The sequence below is a fragment of the Saccostrea echinata genome, unplaced genomic scaffold, assembly GCF_033153115.1.
Source record: "Saccostrea echinata isolate AGI-Se365-2 ecotype Australia unplaced genomic scaffold, CSIRO_AGI_Sech_v1 ptg000025l, whole genome shotgun sequence".
NCBI lineage: Eukaryota > Metazoa > Mollusca > Bivalvia > Ostreida > Ostreidae > Saccostrea > Saccostrea echinata.
In genome coordinates this window covers 17811625-17828288 of record NW_026889774.1, presented here as the reverse complement: position 1 = coordinate 17828288, position 16664 = coordinate 17811625, and the positions used below count along the sequence as shown (strand labels likewise).

The following is a 16664-nucleotide window of genomic DNA, read 5'->3' as shown; positions in this document are numbered from 1 at the left end:
CGAATGGACCGACGATCGAATAATGAAACGACATTCGAATAAATAAATTTCAATAAAGAGTGATAAAGAGATGGAATTCTCATCCTAAAATTGAGAAACCGGCCGTCTTCCCTCAGACACAGTCAATAAGATAATTTTCCTCATTAAAAACTGCTGGTTTTATATGTAGAAAGTATAGTAATTAGAAATGCTTCACTTCCACGAGTATTATTTGTCAATTAATGTGTTGTTTTTGTAATAAAATTATCTCGTTATACTGCGCTTTCTTTGTAAAATTATTAATTGGACTTGATCTCATACCATGTACCCATTATAGCCGTGACATGTTTTGACACTAAGATAATTATTATAAAATAAATATTCTTTTATATATTTCATAGACATTTTGATAGTTGGTACAAAAAGTATATTCAAATATTTAACAATACAACATTATCACAGACTTATCGTGTGTGCCCCCCCCCCCCCCCCCCCCCCATCATTTTAATAAGCTTTAAAAAATATATCGTACTGTCATTTTTATGCTTCCTAAAAAAAACAACTTTACAGATCGATTTATGAACATGATTGACGGGATAATCATACATTTTAGGTCCATGTAAACATCTGTGTGTAACATTTGATGTTACTTTTTAATAAATCTAAGAAAAGGGGACTTCGGGTTAAATATGTCATGTACCAGTGAAGTTTGAAATAAAATTTTAGTTTCCGAAAAAAGTTTCGAATATATTCGACTATCATTCGAATAATGCAATCGAATATTCGACTACAGAAAATAAATATTTTGAAATCCCTAGTAGAAATATATAAGAAAAATCTTTAAAAATCATCCACTCAGGAACAGCAAAACTCTGATTGGTCATATTTGTATGGAAGCATCCTCAGGTAGTGTAAATTCAAGTTTGTTCAAATCATGACCCCCGAGGGTAGGGTGGGGCCACAATGGAGGATCAAAGTTTAACATAGAAATATATAGGAAAAATTTTAAAAATCTTCTCAGGAACAGCAAAGCCCTGATTGGTCATATTTATGTGGAAGCATCCTTAGGTAGTTTAGATTCTATTTTGTTCAAATCATGACTCCCGGGGGTAGGATGGGGCGACAATGGAGGATCAAAGTCTTAAATAGAAATATATAGGAAAATATCTTCTTCTGAAGAACTGCAAAGCCATGATTAGTCATTCTGATGTGGAAGCATCCTCAGGTTGTGTAGATTCAAGTTTGTTAAAATGATGACCCCCGGGAATAGGGTCATGCCACAATGGGGGATCGAAAATTTTACATAGGAACATGTAGGAAAATATGTTCTTCTAAAGAACAAAAAATGATGTTTAATCATTTTGATATGGAAGCATCCTCAGGTAGTGTAGATTCAATTTTGTTCGAATGATGACCCCCCGGGATAGGGTGGGGCCACAATGGGGGATCGAAAGTTTTGCATAAGAAAATATAGAAAAAAAATTCTTCTCAAGAACAGAAAAGCTATGTGCAGTCATATTGATATGGAAGAATCCTCAGGTAGTGTAGATTTAAATTTGTTCAAGTGATGACCCCTGGGATTGGGAGGAGCCACAATGGTGGATCAAATTTTTACAGGAAAATTTTGAAAAAAAATCTTGTCAAGTACAACAAAGCCATTTGTTATATTGACATGGAAGCATCATCAGGTAGTTTAAAATTCAAGCCCCTCCCTCCCCCCCCCCCCCCCCCACCAGTAATCTTTTCAATACTGAACTGATTTGTGCTTTTGCCTAGCCAGTGTGCTCAGGTGAGCGATGTGGCCCATGGGCCTCTTGTTTAAATTCTTACTACCCCCCCCTTTTTTTTTTTTTGAAAAAAAGATGCTACATGCTTCATTCACAGCACAAAATATATTTGCTTGTTCTTGAGTTGTAACGTGTTCCAAGTGTCTGCTTTCACAAAATCCTGTCCAACAAATAACAGCAACAGCAGACTGGAACTAAAGCGACTGTGCTGTCAAACCACTACCCTATAGATGTTACAGTCCTTTTATTAAACCTAAGAACAATCTACCTTCATAAGGAATACGATTTCTAGTACTTGCTTACCTAGTATAATACAACTTTGGCGATCTTCTCTTTAAATAATTAAAAAAAAAAAAATCAGCGTACCACAGGCACTTAGGACCACCCCCATTTATTTTAATTCGGGGTCGTCTCTCTTTTTATGCCCCCGGATCGAAAGATCCCGGGGGTATATTGTTTTTGTCCTGTCTGTCTGTATGTCTGTTTATCTGTTTGTCTGTTTGTTTGTCTGTTTGTCCGTTTGTCTGTTTGTCTGTCTGTCTGTTGTCAGCTTTAACCTTGCCAATAACTTTTGATTGGTTGGAGCTATGACTTTCATGTTTCACATGTGTATTCCTTGTGACAAGACCTTTCTTTGGGTACCATCATATTTGACCTTTTGACCTTGACCTTGGAGTTTGACCCACTTTTGCAAAATTTTATGAGACTTTAACCTTGGCCATAACTTCTGAACAGTTGGAGCTTGGGGTTTCAAACTTCACATGTGTATTCTTTGTGACAAGGCCTTCTTTTGGATACCAACAACTTTGACCTTTTGACCTTGACCTTGGACTTTGACCTTCTTTTGAAAAACTTTAACCTTGGCCATAACTTTTGAACAGTTGGTGCTTAGGGTTTCAAACTTCACATGTGTATTCCTTGTGACAAGACCTTCCTCTGGATATCAACCATTTTGACCCTTTTGACCATGACCTAGGAGTTTGACCTACTTTTGAAAAACTTTAACCTTGGCCATAACTTTTGAATGGTTGGAGCTAGGGCTTTCATACTTCAATATGTAATCCTTGTGACAAGACCTTCCTTTGAATACCAACCACTTTGACCCTTTGACCTTGACCTAGGAGTTTGACCTACTTTTGAAAAACTTTAACCTTGGCCATAACTTTTGACTGGTTGGTGCTAGGGCTTTCATACTTCACATATGTAATCCTTGTGACAAGATGTTCCTTTGGATACCAACCACTTTGACCTTGACCTTGACGTTTGACTTTTATTTAAAAAACTTTAACCTTCACCATAACTTTTGAACAGTTGTATCTAGGTCTTTCAAATTTCACAGGTGTTTTCCTCGAGACAAGATCTTTCTTTGGGTATCAACATTTTTTATCTTTTGGCCTGGATTTTGACTTGCATTTGAGAAACTTTAACCTTCAACATAAGCTGCCATACGGGGGCATCAGTGTTTCACAAACACATCTTGTTTTTTCTAATACTAGTATATTGTATGCATCACGTTATCGAAAGTGTAACCCTTTTTCATCTATGAGTTATTTTAAAATATATGTATCTTGCTTTTGACTGATATACATGTATACTTTTACAAAAAATCTCAACGAGGGTGAAAACTCAGTAATATGTATTAGATTAATCATAACACATCAATGGGAAGAAAATGTGTTAACGCTAGATAACAAAAACAATTGCAAGTGGGTGGATTTCTATGAAAAGCATGTACTAGTTGTTAGCTCACCTGAGCCGAAGGCTCAAGTGAGCTTTTCTGATCACATTTTGTCTGTAGTCCGTCTGTCCGTCTGTCTGTCTGTCCGTCCGTCCGTCTGTAAACTTTTCACATTTTCGACTTCTTCTCAAGAACCACTGGGCCAATTTCAACCAAACTTGCCACAAAGTATCCTTGGGTGAAGGGGATTCAAGTTTGTTCAAATGAAGGGCCACGCCCTCTTTCAAGGGGAGATAATGAAGAATTAGTGAAAAATTAATAGCATCTTTTAAAAATCTTCTTCTCAAGAACCACAAAGCCAGGGAAGATGAAACTCATGTGGAAGCATCCTCAGGTAGTGTAGATTTAAGTTTGTTCAAATCATGACCCCCGGGGGTAGGGCGGGGCCACAATGGAGAATCAAAGTTTTACATAGAAATATATAGGAAAAATCTTTAAAAATCTTCTTCTTAATAACAGCAAAGCCATGATGAGTCATATTTATATGGAAGCATACTCAGGTAGTGTAGATTCAAGTTGTTAAAATCATGACCCCCGGGGGTAGGGCGGGGCCACAATGGAGGATCAAAGTTTTACATAGAAATATATAGGAAAAACCTTTAAAAATCTTCTTCTCAATAACAGCAAAGCCCTAATTGGTCATATTTATATTGCAACATCCTCAGGTAGTGTAGATTCAAATTTGTCCAAATCATGACCCCTGGGAGTAGGGCAGGGCCACAATGGAGGATCAAAGTTTTACATAGAAATATATAGGAAAAATCTTTAAATATCTTCTTCTCAGGAACAGCAAAGCCCTAATTGGTCATATTTATATGAAAGCATCCTCAGGTAGTGTAGATTCAAGTTTGTTCAAATCATGACCCCCCGGGGGTAGGGCGGGGCCACAATGGAGGATCAAAGTTTTACATAGAAATTTATAGGAAAAATCTTTAAAAATCTTGTTCTCAGGAACAGCAAAGCCCTGATTGATCATATTTATGTGGAAGTATCCTCAGGTAGTGTAGATTCAAGTTTGTTCAAATCATGACCCCCCGGGGGTAGGGCGGGGCCACAATGGAGGATCAAAGTTTTACATAGAAATTTATAGGAAAAATCTTTAAAAATCTTGTTCTCAGGAACAGCAAAGCCCTGATTGATCATATTTATGTGGAAGTATCCTCAGGTAGTGTAGATTCAAGTTTGTTCAAATCATGACCCCCGGGGTAGGGTGGGGCCACAATGGAGGATAAAAGTCTGAAATAGAAATATATAGGAAGATATGTTCTTATGAAGAACTGCAAAGCCATGATTAGTCATTTTGATATGGAAGCATCCTCAGGTAGTGTAGATTCAAGTTTGTTAAAATGATGACCCCAGGGGATAGGGATGGGCCATAATGGGGGATCGAAAATTTTACATAGGAACATATAGGAAAATATCTTCTTCTCAAGAACTGAAAATCATGTTTAGTCATTTTGATATGGAAGCATCCTCAGGTAGTGTAAATTCAATTTTGTTCAAATGATGACCCCCGAGGGTAGGGTGGGGCCCAATAAGGGGATCGAAAGTTTTACATAGGAACACATAGAAATAAATTTCTTCTCAAGAACAGAAAAGCTATGTTTAGTCATACTGATATGGAAGCATCCTCAGGTAGTGTAGATTCAAGTTTGTTCAAATGATGACCCCTAGGATAGGGAGGAGCCACAATGGGGGATCAAATTTTTACAGAGGAATATATTGGAATTTTTTAAAAACCTTCTCAAGTACAACAAAGCCATTTGTTAAAACAAATTATATATTGACATGGAAGCATCATCAGGTAGTTTAAAGTTCAAGCCCCCCCCCCCCCCCCCCCCCCCCGGAATCTTTTCAATACTGAACTGATTTGTGCTTTTGCCTTGCCAATGTGCTCAGGTGAGCGATGTGGCCCATGGGCCTCTTGTTTTAAAAAGCACATGCTTTTCTCTGCCTGACTTTTCCCGCGAAATGTCATTTTTCTTTTAACCAATCAAATATAACCGAAGGGTATTCCCATTTACATAATAGCATCAACTTCCGGGCTCCCTTTTCTAAGATTAATAGAAGCAGTAGACTGAGTTTGGAGCAATATTTGAATAAATAGAATGGATGTTACATGATTTCAGTGGAATAATCCGAAAGTTGAGACACATTTAAGTAATTAACGTTTATGGGTGTTTCCGTTGATTTTAAACATGTTGTAGACAAAAAAACCGTGGCGATGCAGTTGATCTGAAAAATTCAAGATGGCGACCGTGAATTACCTTGTTATTATTATAGTATGGGGATATTTTTATCAATAAAGAGAAAGATTTAAAACGTCAAGTGCCTGTGATGACTGGGTATAAGGCAATCTTTTAAATAGGTCTTTTATTAATAATTTAATATGTGTTATTCTATATAAACATCAAACAATTCATAGATGTGCTCTTTCTATCAAAGCATTCCATGTTACCATGTAACTTATCATCTTGTTTCCAGCATTTTTGTTTACTTGGCCCCCTAAGTGCCGCTGATGTTTTCATTTCAGTGAAATGGAGGCAGGCAAGAAAAGGGTGTGAGATTTCTTAAAGAATAAAGTTTGAATTTTAATAAAAATATTGATCATCCATTTTACAAAATTATTTTATTAATGAAGTGTTATAAGTATTTTGGTTTCTCAAAAAGAACCTTATAGTTTAGATTTATTTCAGACTTGATGTACCAGAGGAAAGTGTCAAGCCTGTCTATAGAATGGCCACTTTCCTGAAACTGAAGGATGCAGCAACTGCCTGTTGCAGTTTCCTGGCAGCCAGTCTGACAAGTGATAACTGCCTAGGTACATGGTCTCCCACCCCAGGGCAGACTTTTCACCCTCTCTACCTTCTTCCTTTCAAGTACCATCCATGGGTTCCATGCATTGACATGGCAATATGGGTGTTGTTACTTGGTAACCAGTGTTGGTCAGAGGAATATTTTTGTGAACAGAATATTGTTCTGTCTAGGAATCTAAACTGAGGGATTTCATGAGCTAAAAAGAAAGTTTTAGATATGGTAAGCACTGTCTTGAGGCAAAAATACTACACAGATTTTAAAGTGTGTAGGATTATAACACTTTTGAATTTCATTTCAAGTAGAAATCTGAGAGCAAAATAGGACTTCGACAATTTTATGTTGTCATTTTTTTATGGTAAGTTTGATTACTTTTAAAGTACTTTGATTTACCAAAAAAAAAAAAAAGATATATAAAATGTTAATTCAATCCATTATAAGATGATTGTGGAATCCCTCTCATAAATAACTGGGCATTTGAAGCGTAGCTTGTGTTTAAAAAAAAGTCCCAATATTAGAAAAAAAGAGAAATGCCAATGTTAACAACAATGATTAAAAGATTGAGTTTTTAAAGTTATAAATCAGATGCTCAGGGATACTTCTGATCACCTTGATTGTTGCCAGATCTTTTTTACAGATATCATTGTGTATCACATAACAAGGATATAAGTAAGCTTTGATCAGTACATGTTTGTCTGATTGTCATCAATTAAAATTCACTTGACATTGACAAGAATTTTTAGGTCTAAGAAGAATCACTATCTTGATCTAAAAAATAAGAAAAAGTAAAGTGTGTACAATTAGTAACTGACTAAATTTGTGAAAAATTGTTTCTTTTTGACTTACGAAAGAATCACACATGTTAAAGGGAAAAGTGGATCAAATTATGATGATATATTGTCATCAATTTTCAGGAATACGCAAGTTTGCAGAAGATGTAGAATTGCGAAAAACCATTGATGACTTCATACAGAGGAACATTATGGCTGTCACAAGCAACAAGAAGTTTTATGGTTTACCTCAGATACCAGTTGAAATAACAGGTATATGGATTGCAAAAACTGGTAAAATTCATTGTCCACAGGTCCATCATGGTTCAGGCCTCCAATTTATTCATGATATCTAGGAGGCAAGCTGTTTTCATGATTTCATGCACTTACAGTCCCTGAAACGTTCTACTTTCCCACTTGAACGGTGAGCGAACGCTGAACAAACAGTGAACGAACGCTGAATGAATGCAGAGCGAAGGTGAGTGAGCAATGTGTGAACGCTGAACGCAACTCAGTTGGTGAACAGTTGGTGAACGGTGAGCAAACACAGAGCGCGAACGGAGGGCAAACACGAGAGCAAAGTGAATGGTGAACGAATGGTGAACGCAAGATGAACGATTTATTCTGTGAGCCTCTGATCTTTCCCTTGCATTGAAACTATTCTATTGTAATCTAATGTCAGGTGCCAAAAAATGAAATAAATAAACTAATCAATGAATAAATAAATAAATGAAATCTGCAATGTTCCAAAATTGTCCTATGAAAGGCGATACATGCACATTAAGTAAAACTATTAATTAAAGTTTCCTACAATATTTTCTGCACATATGTGTGATGTTTAAATTCAACATTTTAATCACACAATTTTTATCGCTGTAAAACATTGTAATTGTTACCAAATGCTGTAGCATAAAAGAAAAAAAAATATACTAGTAAAATAAATATGTTTATTCCTATTTGATACATAAAACCATTACAAATAATGAAAATTTTAGAAGAGAAAACTACTGACTTATAGAATAAATTACAAGGGTTGTAACAACCATACATATTTCACGCCAAGGCGATTCCGTGTGAAATAATGAGAAAAAAAATCTAAAATATTTTACAAAGGTCTGTGGACGTATTGCATAAATACACTCGTGTTTTAAAATTTTAATGCAATAATATATTTATCATATGTGTCATTTTTATTTTTTATGATGATTTATTGAGCAGCATATCTATATGTATCTGTGGACATTTCTCCGTGATTATACTCAGACAAGATGATACAAAGAGGCATTCATATTATTTGTTATAGATTAAATTTTCAGAACCTGATATTGAAGTTATATGATGTCATAGTTTTTATTAAACAGAAAGAGAGAGAGAGAGAGATATTCCACTTTAGTCCCCCCCCCCAACCCCCAAAAATGTTTGTATCTGTATCAAACAAAATTTTTTCTAAATATATCAGGCAGTGAAAGTAACCATTTTTTTTTATCAACAAATCCATTTGTTTGACAGTGATTATCGGTTCTTATTTTCCTGCTTCAAGTTCACACGAAGTCCACTGCTTGTCCTGTCAATCAAAATCATTTGACACTGTGCAGTCAGGTGTGAAAATGTCGCCAAAACGAAGTATTTCCAAGAAGTTTCAACATTCTTTTTAATCATTTCTAGTTATGATTCCAACACTTCTAAATAAATAAATAAATAAAATACATTGGCCCATAGGAATAAACACTTGGAATGATTAAGCTGCATGGATTTGAAACATACTCCCTGCCAATTTAAAATACCACTGCCAGCATGTATATTTTGAAATACTATTGTTTAATGACTTTTTTAGATGCATGTTTGTTTTGAGACTGAAATTTTTATGCTTCAAAACGCATAAACTTCTTTTTCAATGTTTATTAAAATATACTGGAAATACTGAATAAGTAATGGATTTATGGGAAAAAAGGTGGGGGGTGGGGGCTCTTTATCATATCGGATCGCAAATGAAGTTACAGTGAAGGAAGGAATTTTTTTCTCTCTAACTATAGCCTTTATGTATATGTAAAGTAGAAAAAAAATATTTAGTGTATTATATTTTTAGGTCACCTGAGTCACTAAGGTGACCTATTGCTATCCGTTTTCATCCATCGTCGTGCAACGTGTGCCGTCCGTTAACTTTTGAACATTTTTAGCTTCTTCTCTGAAACCACTGAACTAATTTCAACCAAATTTGGCATATAGCATCTATGGATGAAGGGGAACAAAAGTTATGAATTTCATGGTCCCTGCCCCCCCCCCCCCCCCCTGGGGCCTGAGGGGTGGGGCTAAAACCTTCAAAATTAATGCAATCTTTAAAAATCTTCTTCTTTACTCCTGGACATGAAGCAGTCAGACTGTTGGTATAATTGTAATAAGCATTGAGCCCTCTACCAAAATTGTGAAATTCATGGCCCCAGGATCAGGGGTTCTGGTGCTAGGGTGGGGCTATATAGATCATATAGTGAAAGTGCATTATTTCTTTGAAAATCTTCTTCTCTGCTCCTGGGTATTCAATAAACTAAATAGGTACATAGTTATGATGAGCAAGAGTGCCTCTTCCAAAATTGTGAATTTCATGGCCCCAGGGTCAGGGGTTCTGGTGTTAGGGCGGGGCTCTATTGATTATATAGTGAAAATGCATTAATTCTTTTGAAAATCTTCTTCTCTGCTCCTGGGTATTAAATAAACTAACTAGGTACATAGTTATGATGAGCAAGAGAGCCTCTTCAAAAATTGTGAAATTCATGTCCCCAGGTCAGAGGTTCTGATGCTAGGGTGGGGCTATATAAATCATGTAGTGAAAGTGCATTATTTCTATGAAAATCTTCTTCTCTACCCCTGGGTATAAAATAAATTAACTAAGTACATAGTTATGGAGAGCAAGAGTGCCTCTTCCAAAATTGTGAATTTCATGGCCCCAGGGTCAGGAGTTCTGGTGCTAGGGTGGGGCTATATAGATCATATAGTGAAAGTGCATTATTTCTTTGAAAATCTTCTTCTCTGCTTCTGGGTATTAAATAAACTAACTTAGTGCATACCGTATATACTCGCCTATAAGTCGGTTTTTTGGGAGTTAACTTTTGGTCCAAAACTCTATGTCCGACTTATAGGGGAGTCATCAAAGGCTTGGTACTTTTCTGGACGGCAAAATGTAGTATTTTTTACATAACTTCGACGATTATTGTTAAGAAATGTCTGAACGTATTATATTATTTATGTATTCTAAGATTATGTATAAAGTACAAGTATTTACATGTTTTAATGATTTTATTTTGATCTTAAGTGTATATTATTTATTTAATTAATTATTAACAAAAATATTCCTTTAATTGACTTGTGACTTACTGTAAATCTATATCGTTTATTGGTAAAATTGAATTGCGAACCCGATATAATACGTTCAGCATTAACTGATTAATGTATAATTATATGTACCGTCTGCAATGTTTTTGAAAACAGATATAATATTCTTAAAATATAATTGAGAATATTATTCTGGAGTCTATTAAAACTCGATTGTTTATGAAAATGCTTCCCATGTGTGGTACACAATTTTCTGCGCGTGCCACTAAATAAACACTGTGTCAGGTAAGGGATAACGTTACAGTTAATTAAGAGACAATAATTGCCAATAACAGATCAAACATAGCGTTATTAAAAACGATAGATATGGTTTGGACATTGAGTACCTCCTAATTAAATATCATCAAAATGTTGCTAGACTCGTTACATAGTTCATCACCATTCCAAAGACACCGAGATCCGCCTATGATCGAGATCGGTGTATAAAATATACAAGACAAAAGGGATTTACAGTATAAAAAGAAAACTCAAATGGTAGTGGGTTGGTTTGTTGAAAAATGAAAATATCAATTACCGATGCCATATCCTAACATATTATTTGAACACAGGTAAATACATTAGAGTATTGATATAAGATTTATAAGAGAAGAAAAAAAGAAATAAAATATCGGCGTAATTTCTCAAAATATTCTTTGAAACATGTTAAAACATTAGAGCATTGATTTGAAATTGTCCACCGATTCTGGCAAAAAGTTTTACCGACTTATAGGCGGGTCAATGGCAAATCTCTCCAAAATAACCTCAAAAATCACAACTGACTTATAGGCGGACCGACTTATAGGCGAGTATATACGGTAGTTATGATGAGCAAGAGTGCCTCTTCCAAAATTGTGAATTTCAATGGCTCCAGGGTCAGGGGTTCTGGTGTTAGGATGGGGCTCTATTAATTATATAGTGAAAATGCATTATTTCTTTGAAAATCTTCTTCTCTACTCCTGGGAATTCAATAAACTAACTAGGTACATAGTTATGATGAGCAAGAGTGCCTCTTCCAAAATTGTGAATTTCATGTCCCCAGGGTCAGGGGTTCAGGTGTTAGGGCGGGGCTTTATTGATTATAAAGTGAAAATGCATTATTTCTTTGAAAATCTTCTTCTCTGCTCCTGGGTATTAAACAAATTAACTAAGAACATAGTTATGAAGAGCAAGAGTGCCTTATCCAAAATTGTGAATTTCATGGCCCCAGGGTCAGGAGTTCTGGTGTTAGGGCGGGGCTCTATTGATCATATAGTGAAAATGCATTATTTCTTTGAAAATCTTCTTCTCTGCTCCTAGGTATTAAATAAATTAACTAAGTACATAGTTATGATGAGCAAGAGTGCCTTTTCCAAAATTGTGAATTTCATGGCCCCAGGGACAGGGGTTCTGGTGTTAGGGCGGGGCTATATAAATCAGATAGTGAAAATGCATTATTTCTTTAAAAATCTTCTTCTCTACTCCTGGGTATTATTTAAATAAACTAACTACATAGTTATGATAAGCAATGATGCCTCTTCCAAAATTGTGAATTTCATGGCCCCTGGTTCAGGTGTTCTGGTGTTAGGTCGGGGCTCTATTTATTATAAAGTGAAAATGCATTATTTCTTTGAAAATCATCTTCTCTTCTCCTGGGTATTATTTAAACAAACTAAGTACATTGTTATGATAAGCAAGGATGCCTTTTCCAAAATTGTGAAATTCATGGCCCCAGGGACTGCGGTTCTGGTGCTATGGTGGGGCTATATAGATCCTATAGTGAAGGTGATTTATTTCTTTGAAAATCTTCTTCTCTGCCCCGGGGTATTATTTAAACAAACTATGTACATTGTTATGATATGCAAGGATGTTTCTTCCAAAATTGTGAATTTCATGGCCCCAGGGTCAGGGGTTCTGGTGTTAGGGCGGGGCTCTATTGATCATATAGTGAAAATGCATTATTTCTTTGAAAATCTTCTTCTCTGCTCCTAGGTATTAAATAAATTAACTAAGTACATAGTTATGATGAGCAAGAGTGCCTTTTCCGAAATTGTGAATTTCATGGCCCCAGGGACAGGGGTTCTGGTGTTAGGGCGGGGCTATATAAATCAGATAGTGAAAATGCATTATTTCTTTAAAAATCTTCTTCTCTACTCCTGGGTATTATTTAAATAAACTAACTACATAGTTATGATAAGCAATGATGCCTCTTCCAAAATTGTGAATTTCATGGCCCCTGGTTCAGGTGTTCTGGTGTTAGGTCGGGGCTCTATTTATTATAAAGTGAAAATGCATTATTTCTTTGAAAATCATCTTCTCTTCTCCTGGGTATTATTTAAACAAACTAAGTACATTGTTATGATAAGCAAGGATGCCTTTTCCAAAATTGTGAAATTCATGGCCCCAGGGACTGCGGTTCTGGTGCTATGGTGGGGCTATATAGATCCTATAGTGAAGGTGATTTATTTCTTTGAAAATCTTCTTCTCTGCCCCGGGGTATTATTTAAACAAACTATGTACATTGTTATGATATGCAAGGATGTTTCTTCCAAAATTGTGAATTTCATGGCCCCAGGGTCAAGGGCTCTGGTGAAAAGGGGGGGGCTCTATTGATTATATAGTGAAAAAGCAAAATTTCTTTGAAAATATTCCTTTCTGATTCTGGTTAAAAAGCAAAGAAGCTATGTGTATAGTTATGATGAGCAAGAGTGCTTCTTCCAGAGTAGTGAATTGCATGAGCCCTGGGTCAGATGTGCTGGCGTAAGGGTGGGGCTCTTGATAATATAGTGAAAATGCATTAATTCTATTTAATAATCCTGTCTGCTCCTTAGTGTTAAGCAGATAAACAAAGTGATTACTTATAATGAGCAAACTTCTGGTCCCAGGGTCAGAGGCTCTGGTGTTTCTCAGTGGGGAGGGGGGCTCTATTGATAATATATTATTTACATTTGCAAATATTTTTCTTAGATGAACCTATTGAAGAGAAAATATGTTCAATTCTGTATGAACTTATTAGGGGGTCAGAGGTCATGGCGTGACCGAATCACACAGCAAGACTATATCTTGTCTACATAATTATTTCTGTCACAGTGACACTGGTTTCGGAACTTCTAAGCAGTTAAAGTGATGAAAAAGATAAAATTATTGAAACATATATTTTTTTTCGTTCAATAAATGGATCATTAGATCTTTCTTCGGTGTGAAGAATGTTTCTAATTAGCCTAAAATGACGCTTACCTTTTTAACCCGAAATTCCTTTGAAGGTATGTAAACTGAAGACGATAGCACCGATTTTGACTTCATATATATAGAACTCATATACAGTAATAGTAAGATTATTCCCAGTAGCGATCATTGTATTTTCATTATGAACAGATATTTCCTGAACTGGACTGCTGAACATCAATGTAAGTATTCAAATGTTGGAGCGAGGCGAACTCTCAAGACCAAACAGCTTCTAGGTCATTGCGCGTCACAACACAGCAATACGGCGGGCCGTTCATGTAATAAATGCAGTTCTATTCAGAATATTTGTCTCGAATGTAAATAAAAGTAATAAACAACAATGTTAAAACGTTCACTAGGAAATGAACTTGGTTGGTATGTGATCAAATCTTCTGAGAAGTCCTTCGGGCTTCACAGGATTTGATCACGTGACCAACCAAGTTCATTTCCCAGAGAACTTTTTAACATTGTTGTTTATTTCTTAAGTGAATCTGTAGTAAAAATTCATTATTTCTTTAAAAATCTTCTCTGCACCTGGGCATATCAGAGGCAAAAAGAGTAAATGATTTAATAAGGAAGGGTATTTTTTACCTGATTTTTGAACATCTGGACCATTTGGTCAAGTGTTCTGGTCCTGGCCAGGGCTCTATTAATTTGTATTCTTCTGAGAGGAGTTATTCCCCTTTGCCATTTACTTTTGATAATTAATCACTGTAAATAATGTACTTGAAAGGTTAATAGAATAAGAGAATTATGCAAGAATTTTTATTGTATAATACAAAAAGTACTTTCATAGTTTTAATGATCAGTTAGACTTTTAAGTAATAAATAAATAAAAATGAGACAAAAATAACTTGTCTTATTAAAGGTTCATCAAAGACCAAGAGAGGCCAATGTAAGACTTTTTAACAAGGAATTAAAATAGTTTAAAACATTGCTGTGACGTCATGCCTTTGTTCTTGCAGTCTAAAAATTTAGCTGTAGCCATCCGATAATAAAAATTAGCATTCCAATAATATATTATTCGACGGCAGTGATAACAAAATCAGACAGTAGTTAAAAAACAACAACTAGAGTGAGATCAAGGTTTAATTTGTCCAGAAACCAGAAAAAAAAAGTTAGGGAGAAAAAATTCAGGGAAAGGGAACTCGAGGAAATTGTTAAAAATAGCAAACCCAAGAAGAAATTGGAGTTTTAACCTTCCTCAAAAGTAACACTTTCCATTCGGTTTTTTGCAAAACGTTTTCGATACAGCACTGTGAATAAGCCAATTTAAATCCATTTCTGATAAAGAACCAGTCTGCGAATTTCTTCATTTAACGAAGTTTGTTCGCCAATGACCACACTTTTAAAACCCAAGATTTTCATTATATCATCCAATCAAAATTTTAGATAAAAATCCGCATTTTTACCTTAAATGTATTTTGAAGATATCATCCAACACTGTATCTGTATCAATGTCAAACGACTTAATAAAAAAATATTCCGAATCATAAAAAAAATCCTTCTTCACCTGACCACTGTCCATAGTTCTTGCTAAGCCAAACGACTGCCATTGAATGAATGAAACAAAAGAGTTCACTCACTGATTTTACTATCTAAAGAAAAAAAACTTTCGCCTTTCTTTTGTCTATTTATTAGATGGTTTCAGGTAGAACACGATTGATGCCTGAACTCCTATTGTGTAATTATCGGACTCCTCAAGGTAACTTTTGGACATTTAAATAGCAATGTTTTAAGTAAGATATATGCCTCGTTCAATTCTAAATGTAAAATTATCAGACTGTTTTCAGCCCTATCGGGCCTCAAACAGTCTGATGATTTTACATATAGAACAGTATTCGGCATATATCCATTACATAGAAGCACTGATAGTTTGTTAATATACTGTATGGTGATTGTGATAAATGGGGAACAGATTAGAACCTAATTTAAGAACTGTTACTGAATGCTAGACTAATTATTTTGTTGATCCTGATCATCCTATTTTTCTTGCTTTCAGTTCATTTTATACTCTATGGATCCTCTAAATTGTTGAATTATACTCAGGTGACCGTTAAGGCCCTTGGGCCTCTTGTTAAATAAATATTTTTAAACTACTCTATCAATTTTATTCGCTCCAAAGATATTTGATTAACTGGATATCCGCAGTACTATTTATAATTCTCAAAACTAGTTCTAATATTTATTTTGATAGTAATTAAAGAAAGTGTTAAAAATAAATATTTTTGTAATTTTGCTGCAGTTGGTAAATTAATTGACGTGGATTATCATCTCTCCATTAACGATTTGTCGTCTTTAACATAACAACAAAATTTTGCAGTGCTTGAAGTATCTGTATATTGCCCATATTTAAATTCATTTTTCAGCATTGTTCTACATAGGTACATACTTAGAACGACATTTATTTTCCAGAGAAAATTAAGAAATAACTTAAAAGCTAAGTTATAATAATAAACAAAAATATTTGTAGTTAATTTTTCCCCATGAAATAATGATTCTTAAAACACGATCGCAGTATGTTAATTATTAAATTTCAAAACCTGTAAATCCTTACTTACAAAAAGATAAGTCCTTTCACTTCGGAGTTCTGAATGGCAGTGAAGACTGAACGATGAGTGAATGCTGAACGGAAGGTGAACGCAAAGTGAACGAACAGAGAGCTGAACGCTTTGTGAATGGTGAACGCGAGCGCACGGTGAACACTGAATGCAAAACTGTGAATGGAGAAAACAGATGGTGAATGCACATTGAACTAACAGTGAGTGAACGGAAAAATGGGAAAGTAAAACGTTTCAGGGACTGTAGCTTCCTCATATAAAATTCAAGCCATGTCCTCTGGGCTCAGTTCTTCTGGACAAATGTTAGGGATAAGTTGGTCATATATTGAAAATATATGGCATTAAGCTCAGTTTCACAGAAACTATTCTCGATATTTTAATCAAAGCTATTATGCTAATACATATTGATGAGAGCTATTCGACTGCATCAAAATTTTTGACCTTGGCT

General features: G+C 35.2%; 1 protein-coding gene across 1 annotated transcript in view; it reads left to right on the top strand.

Moving 5' to 3' along the window:
• The window catches only part of LOC133192071 (influenza virus NS1A-binding protein homolog A-like), a 204720-nt gene that overhangs the window by 52776 nt on the left and 135280 nt on the right, over positions 1–16664 (top strand). Inside the window, exons 3-4 of the mRNA XM_061327915.1 lie at positions 6201–6325; positions 7233–7361. Of these exons, the coding sequence (XP_061183899.1) occupies positions 6201–6325; positions 7233–7361 (254 nt within the window). The remainder of the gene's footprint in view (positions 1–6200; positions 6326–7232; positions 7362–16664) is intronic.